At 56.9% G+C, this 8,066-nt stretch overlaps 1 protein-coding gene across 1 annotated transcript in view; it reads left to right on the forward strand.

The window, feature by feature from the left end:
• Positions 1–8,066, forward strand: part of TCF25 (TCF25 ribosome quality control complex subunit) — a 22,229-nt gene that overhangs the window by 9,483 nt on the left and 4,680 nt on the right. The window contains exons 4-11 of the mRNA XM_007468455.1: positions 221–339; positions 802–867; positions 3,656–3,738; positions 4,770–4,900; positions 5,010–5,109; positions 5,775–5,868; positions 7,037–7,129; positions 7,238–7,343. Coding sequence (XP_007468517.1) covers positions 221–339; positions 802–867; positions 3,656–3,738; positions 4,770–4,900; positions 5,010–5,109; positions 5,775–5,868; positions 7,037–7,129; positions 7,238–7,343 — 792 coding nt within the window. The remainder of the gene's footprint in view (positions 1–220; positions 340–801; positions 868–3,655; positions 3,739–4,769; positions 4,901–5,009; positions 5,110–5,774; positions 5,869–7,036; positions 7,130–7,237; positions 7,344–8,066) is intronic.

Here is an 8,066-nt window from a genome sequence, read left to right on the forward strand (position 1 = left end):
CAGAGTCCCTTCCTGGTCTGATTCTGACTGTTCCTCTTACGAAGCATCTCTCCTTTTTTCTAAATGTACGTGCAGTACAGGGTGTTCAGGTTGTCCTGTCTTTCAGGAAGGAAACACAATATAATACTTGTTCTTTGTAAGAGTAAATCTTGCTATTGATCGTTACTTATAAAGTCAGCAAGTCAATGTGGTAGTGAACTTGTCATTTGGGGACTTGCAGGAGAATGGGCTGGAGGACATTGACCGCATCCTGGAGAGGATTGAGGATGCCAGCGGCTCCAGCCGCCCAGGCCCGCCCCCACTGAGTGCCAAGAAGCATGTCCTGTACGTGGAGCACAGGTGTGGCTTCGCCGAGTGAGGAGAGCTCGTCTTTGGGGACAGAGGGGAGGGGATGGGGCAGCCCTGACCTTCCAGGACCTTTCTCTAGCTCTGCGTGTCTGGGAACGTTCTTTCTTGAGCTGCATTAAAGCTGCCATTCGGGGGTGAGTTCTCCATCCCCTGTTCCTGTAGGTGCTTAATGAAACCCTGTCCCTACCGCAGACTGTTGCCAGCATTAAAAATCAGCCACCTTCCTTCCTAAGGCAGTGAAGACCCCTCGATCTCTTGCCCGGGCTCACGCTGCTCTGACTTGGCCTGGCGAGTGGTGGCCTGTCTCGGCCACGGGCCGTGTGGTTGCAGAGAAATCAGCCCTGCTGGAGAGCCGTTCTCCATGCTGGGTCCTTATGTGACTTTCTGACATTCTCAGGATCGTTGTTAACCCACTCAATTTCATTTTTCTCTGTAAAATTTTCAATTCTCTAGACACTTGAATCCAGACACGGAACTGAAAAGGTATTTTGGTGCCCGAGCCGTCCTGGGGGAGCAGAGGTAAGACTAACACTGCTGTGTTCTCAGCTGAGGGAAGGGAAGGGAGGGTGTTTACAGCCGCAGTGAAAAAGGAAGCCCTTGGGACCCGAAGGGGAGTCGAGGAGAAGTCGCGTGGCCTCGTCTGTGGGTGTTGGGCTCCATCACTCACCGCCTGCTCTCCCCCGCGGGTCCTAGTTTTACAAAGATTCTGAAGTTTGAGCTTTTGGCCTTGAAATCTTAGCCAGATTCATTTTTGCTTTTCGGTCGAGAGCAATACCGATGTGGGGTTTGGATTTTGCGATAAGTTTGACCTTTGTGAACGTGAGTTCTGGTGGCTGGTGCCGTGTAGTCAGCGCCGCGGGAGCGCCCGGAGTGTGGGGATCCCAGACCTCCCGCGGGAAGGGGGCTCTTCTGCCTGGGCTGCTCCCTCGCAGGGTCCAGCCCCAACTGTGGGAGCTTTCCCTCGGCAGAGGCTTATAAATGCTGCTTATAAAAAAGAGCTGCTTATTCAAGCAGTTCCGAGCCGTCACCCTTGCTTCCCACAGATAACACTTCAAGGCTGTTTGCTGCGCGTCCTGGGCCCCGTGCACATGTCTTGTTTCCTGGGGCCGTAGGGTTCTTCTATCTCTCACATGCCTGGTTTGCAGGCTGGGTCCTGAGCACCATTTACCCTGTGTTACTGCGCCAGCGGCAGCAGCGCCAGCAGCATGGGGGGAGCAGGCGCCCAGGGCACAGGTGTTGGGGTGCATTTGGCTGCGGTGCCTGCCGGTACTTGGCGTGAGGGTGCCCGGGAGGGGTGTCACCCGCTGCCCCCCCGAGAGTTGAACCCCTGCGGCCCCCGTCTGCGTGCTGCTTCCTCCTCGGATCCACAGCAGGTGTAGGAGGCTTTAAAGTCTGTCATAACGTGAAGACGAAGGATAGTCTCCATATGTTTGTGTTTTGGCCTCTCCCGTTGTGGAGCACAGGCTCCGGACGCGCAGGCTCAGCGGCCATGGCTCACGGGCCCAGCCGCTCCGCAGCATGTGGGATCTTCCCAGACCGGGGCACGAACCCGCGTCCCCTGCATCGGCAGGCGGACTCTCAACCACTGCGCCACCAGGGAAGCCCATGTTTTTGGTCTTTTTTGAATTGAGGTGTAGTTGTTTTACACTGTTGTATAGTCTCCATGTTTTTGACTTCTGTTTTTTTTGTTTTGTTTTGGCCGTGCCTTGTGGCATGAGGGATCTTGGTTCCCCAGCCAGGGGTTGAACCTGTGCCCCCTGCAGTGGAAGTGCGGTGTCTTAACCACTGGACCGCCAGGGAGGTCCCTGACTTCTATTTGTTTGATTATGAGTGAGGTTGAGGATTTTTTTCATGTCCTTCGCTCACACTTTCCTTGTATTTCTCATTGCATTTGCTGTATAATTTGCTTTTATTTTTGGTGTAAAGTTATTCAGGACAGAGGGGCTCTGACTTCGTCTTCTTTTATGGAATATTAATGAAAAACATTTTAACTCAAAATGTTCCCCTTTTTTACCTGTATTGCCCTGGGCTGGACCTTCCACCCCAACCCGCCCTCACTTCCTTTGCGTCTGCCTGGTCTGTCTGTACACGTTCGCGTGCTCTTATTTCTGTGCACGTTACACTCATTACTAGTAGTTAGTTAATCGTAACTGCACTTACTTTTTTTCACAGTGTTACTATAGTCGTTATTTATCACGTTTCCTTCCTTAAACAATGAAGTCCTATGCATGGGCTCCCTTGAGAAGCCGTGGTCCCTCCTCGTCCCCTCGCCCCACTCGTGTCCGGTCCCCTCGGCATCTCCAGGTGCCGTGTGTGCTGCTCTCTGTCGGGTCCTCCCATCTGGACCTCCTCTGCCGCTGGTGTCTGCTCCCCCGTTGGCACCCCACCTCCCAGTGGCAGCCTCTTCTGCATGGACGGCTCACTGCAGGGCTGGACCATCCCTGGGATTCCATAGACAGGGCAGTTCTGAGCATCCAGTTAATTCTCCATTTTTTCACAATTACCAGTTACCCAGAATCATCCCACATTTTAGTTTCCTTCAGATTTTGACCATGGTTTTCTTGAGGAGTTGTTTTTTCTCCTGCAGTTTTTTACTTTTATTTCATCCCATTCCTAACACAATCCAGATTTTTACTCAATTTTTTTCTTAATGAGATAGTTCATAATATCAAAAAAGTATACAGAGTAATATACATGGGTCTACTTGGCCACAACTCAGCTCAAGAAATAAAGCATCAGTGATAGAACAGAAAGCCCTCGGTGTGACCATGGCTGTGGGGAGGGGCTCGCACCTGCAGCAGAGACCCCCGGATGAGAGAGCCGCAGCACTGGGCCTGGGGGAGGGAGCTGGGCCGGCCCCGCTGCCCGCTAGTGCTCCTGTGTCTGGCTGGCTTCCTTCCAGGAATGTGTGGGTGTTTGATGCCCCATCTCTGTTGCTTGTTGGGGTGGGGTCTCCCGAGAGGGCAGATGAGAAGGGCCCTCTGCCCCGCGCAGCCGCGTCGTCCATGGGAAGGCAGCTCATTTGTGTCCGCGGGTCGCTGCTGGCTCGCTCTCGCCTTGTCGTCTTCACGTTAGGTCCTCACCTTCTGTTTCTTTTCTACCTTTCCTAATGTTTTGCTGGACTACGGGTTTCCTGTTTTTCTTCCCTCTTCCATGGTGGTTTGGTTGCTCGGATCGCGGTCTGCCATCTCATCCGGCAGGGTGACGGCCGTTGTCAAGGCGGTTTGCGTTCTGTCCTTGTCCTGCCCTTACCAGCAAAGGTCCGGCAGCGTGGAGGTCAAGCCGTACCCTGTCTGTTTCTCCTCAGGCCGCGGCAGAGACAGCGCGTGTACCCCAAGTGTACGTGGCTGACCACCCCTAAGAGCGCCTGGCCCCGGTACACCAAACCAGGTGAGGGCGCGGGGCTGCAGGGCCACGCCTCTGCGTGTGCAGAGCCAGTGTGCGTGTGTGCGGCCAAGGGCCCTGCGTGGGGCTGGGGGGAGCCCCCTGTCTGGGCACAGACCCCCACCCGCCGTGTGTTTTCTTGACCATGAGCAGAGTCAGCGTTTCTCTACCACCTTCCTTTGTGCTGTGGATCCTACACCATAGGAAGCAATCAAGTTCATTTTTAAACGGTGATATTTTCTATTTTGTTGCAAACTGGAGAGTAATTTAATAATTAATAATTTAAAGAAAATTAACATTCGTTTAATAATTTAAATTAGTAATTTAAAGAAAAACAGCAGCAGTGCAGAAAGGTTTGGGTGCAGGGTCATGCCCTGCCAGGGGGGCTTGGCTGTGTAGCATCAAGGATCATGGGCCCCCGGGGCCTGGGATGCCCTGCGAGACCCCCTGTGCTCAGCGAGGACACGGGAAGCCATGGCCCTAGTGGGCATCTCACCCCCCTTTTCCTTCACTCCCATGTTCCCAGCAGCGGCCCCTGAGCACAGGCAGAGAGAGGGGCTCATTGCCACGGGGTCCTGTAGGGCTGCCCTCGATGGGGCCTTTAGGAGGGTGTCGCCAGGGGCGTCCCGGGACCCTGACGGATCTCCTGAAGGTGACGAAGGGAGATGAAGTTGTCAGGCTCCTGAGAAGACCCTGGACCCCATCCACCCAGAGTCAGCGCAAGGAGCAGAGAGAGGACGTCGTGGCTTAGCAGTCCCTGTCGCCTCGGAGGCCTGGCAGTGGCCCCTGCGCCCTGTCCTACGCCCGCCTGGATCATGGCTCTAAGCAGACAGTGTCTGGGGCTGACCAGATGGGGTAGGGGAGGCGGGCTGTGCGTGTCCCCTCCCTGTTGTCCTGGGATGTCGCTGCTCCTTCCACGCTCCTGGGGGGAGGCACATCTTCACAGGAAAGGTGTAGAGGCGCGTGTCGCTGGTGTGGCCCAAGCTGCAGGCAGTCCGCCCTGGGCATCCTGACGCAGGCACCCCCTACCACCCCAGGTCTGTCGATGCGGCTGCTAGAGTCTAGGAAAGGCCGCTCAGCCTTCGCTTTTGAGCACAGTGAGGAGTACCAGCAGACGCAACACAGGTTCCTGGCCGCTGTGGAGTCCATGGAGCCCAACAACATGGTGGTGCGCGGGCACCCTGTGGGGTCGTGGAGGCGCGGCGCGAGCCGAGCTGCTGGAGGTGGGCCCAGGGCCTTCCTGGGCCTCGTCCCATCAGCTTCCTCCTGCCTCGCAGGTCCTGCTGCAGACCAGCCCCTATCACGTGGACTCGCTCCTGCAGCTCAGCGACGCCTGCCGCTTCCAGGAGGACCAGGAGATGGCGCGGGACCTCGTAGGTAAGGCCTAGCGGGCGGCCCCACCTCAGCTGTTGGGGACGTGGTGGGTTTGCCAGGACGTTCTTTAAGTAACAGCTTTATTGAGATAAAATTTCATCTACCGTGAGATTCGCTCCTTTAAAGCACACAGTTCCTTGGTTTCTAGTATATGTAGACTTGTACAGCCGTATCCCTGTTGATTCTGGGTCACTTCCACCATGTGTGAAAGAAGCCCGCCTCCCCTAGCCCCTGGCAACCGCCAGTCCGCCCTCTGTCTCCGGACTTCCCTGTAAATGGAATCACAACACACGTCTCCATCTGGCTTCTGTCATTTACCGTGATGTCCTCAGTGTTCACCTGTGTGAGCCGTGTGTCAGGACGTCATTCCTTTTGTGATGATGGATGGTCCACGTTTCGTGGCCTGTTTCCACCCTCAGCTCCTGAGAATCAGCCCCTGGGGGTGCGTGGGCTTCAGGAGAGGCGTGTGGTTCCTCCGGCCAGAGCGGGCGTGGCCAGGTCACACCTCTGTGGTTGACGTGATCCCCGTGGGCAGGTCCTCGCCCGTCACTTTCCAACTCCTAGTCTCGTGGCCACCTCCCTTCTGGAGCTTTCCTCAGGAGCCACAGAGGATGGGTTTGCAGCCACCGTGCAGGGGCTGACAGCCGCCCCCTGTCTGTTGCCTGCAGAGCGCGCGCTGTACAGCATGGAGTGTGCCTTCCACCCCTTGTTCAGCCTCACCAGCGGGACCTGCCGGCTGGACTACCGCAGGCCCGAGAACAGGTGAGCCGGCCACCCAGGCGTTCATAGGCGCACACCATCTTCCCTCGCGAGTGTGTTGTAGGCGTCACAGGTGACGTGAGTGCTAGGGTGAGCGCAGGGGGGGCATGTGCCACGGGACTGTCGACGAGGGGTCCCGCTGGGGTCCCAGGGCTTTGCGCTGTGTTTAAAGCTTGAATGCAGGAGGGCTGGACCTGAGGGTGGACGGATCAGGCTGGCCTGGGGTTTAAACTTGTCCACGTTAGGAGGGAGCCTCGCCAGCCACCTCACCGCCATGGGACCTGTAGTCGCGTTTCCTTGCGTGTTTGGACTCAGTCCATAGCCCACGCGTTTGGGATCCTCGGGAACGCCTTGCGGGCAGCAGCGTGAACGCAGCCCCACCGTGTTCCTGTCACGCACGCCCGTGGGACCCTCTTCCTGCAGACTCTCTTCCCCCGAAGCCCCCGCTCTCAGCAGCGCAGGCCTGAGCGGATACCACGGCCTCCCTGCTGACCTCAGCCTCTAGCCTCTCACCCTCCGCCTGCTCTTCAGGGCCTTGCGGGTGTGGGCGCGCTCTCCGCTCCGGGCGCCCCACCCACCCCCCGTTGTCTCCGGCCGTCCTGGGTTGTGTCCCTTGTAGGATGTGTTCTCCGGCCTGGGGGCTGTCGTGGGTCCCAGGGCACAGTGACCCCCACTGCACAGATTGTCTGCAGGGTGTGTGGGGTCTGAATTTTCTCTCTTGCTTCTAGTTGTGTGAGCTTTGTCTCTCCAATGAAATTCTTAGTTCTTTGCGATGCTATAAAATACTAACGTTCCCAGGCATTAACAGGGCAGGGAGCTGTTGATCAAAACAGTAGTCCACCAGGATAAATCTAGATGGTAGTTACGGTAGCAGATTTTAACTCTCTTCCCTTAAAGGATAGTTTTTTTTAAAATGCCCAAGAAGATGCAGATCTTCACTAACAAATAGGCTTGGTTTTCTGTCCGTGCACACACACGTGACCGCAAACAACAAGCAGAGTCACCTTCTCTGCAGACAGGACCCTGGCGAACGTTCGCGCTGATTAGGCCACACGGGAAATGCCAGCGAAGCCCCGCGGGCAGAGGGTGGACGCAGTGCCGGACGAGGCGCCAGGCGACGTGCTCTGCTGCCTGCCGTGCTCTCATTCACGAGGAACTGTCTTGGGTCTAGGAGCTTCTACCTGGCCCTCTACAAGCAGATGAGCTTCCTGGAGAAGCGGGGCTGCCCACGCACGGCGCTGGAGTACTGCAAGCTCATCCTCAGGTAGGGCTGCCGCCCGCTCCCCTCCCCACCGGGGCCACGGCCCGTGGACGTCCGCGCCGGCCCACTGTGGGTTTTGTCTCCCTCTGCTTGCTGTGCTGCCTCCGGAAGCCTTGAGCCGGACGAGGACCCCCTGTGCATGCTGCTGCTGCTCGACCACCTGGCCTTAAGGGCACGGAGCTACGAGTACCTGATCCGCCTCTTCCAGGAGTGGGAGGTGGGTGTGAGCACACACCAGGCCAGGCAGGGACGCCAGGGGAGGGGCCGGGGCTCCAGGCGGGGCTGTGACGCCAGGGGAGGGTCCCCGGGCAGACCCCAGGGGGCCTGTCTTGCCGCCTGCTTACACATGAGCGCAAGCGTGCAGAGGGAGCCGTGAGGTGGGGAAGGCCACCGTGGCTCGACCCCTGGACGCGTTGGTGCACGTGAGGTCTGAGACGGGCAGGAGGCAGGCCATCAACTGTCTCGTTAATAACTTGCATTTTGTATCCTAGCGGTGCTGTTCTAGATACACTGGGTTGTAGGTAATGTAGTAACGTAAATTTCACCTGTTTTCCTTTTAATCTGGCTGCTGAAAGATGTAGGCTGGTGCTGTGCTCCTGTTGGGTGGCACCGTCTCGGGGACACCTCTAGATGGGAGCCGGGGGTGGGGCAAGGAGGTGACAGCCTTTTATTTATTCTGTGCTTGAATTTCTTCACAGCACGTGTTGGTGTATAGTTGAAAGACAGCTACGTAAATTATTTTGAATTCTGGATCATGTGGCCTGGTTGGGCGAGGATTCCCCAGTGTGGGGTCTAGTTCACACAGGTTCCTGGAGTTCACAGAAATGCAGCTGCTGGGTGCCGCCCATGGTGGGGCTGCAGCAGGACGTCTTGGGGGCAGGGGGTGGGGCGGAGGTTACAGAAGTCTCCAGAGACCGTGCTGTCACGTGACAGCGTCGTG

The sequence above is a fragment of the Lipotes vexillifer genome, unplaced genomic scaffold (genome assembly GCF_000442215.2).
Source record: "Lipotes vexillifer unplaced genomic scaffold, Lipotes_vexillifer_v1.1 scaffold23, whole genome shotgun sequence".
Taxonomy (NCBI): Eukaryota; Metazoa; Chordata; class Mammalia; order Artiodactyla; family Lipotidae; genus Lipotes; species Lipotes vexillifer.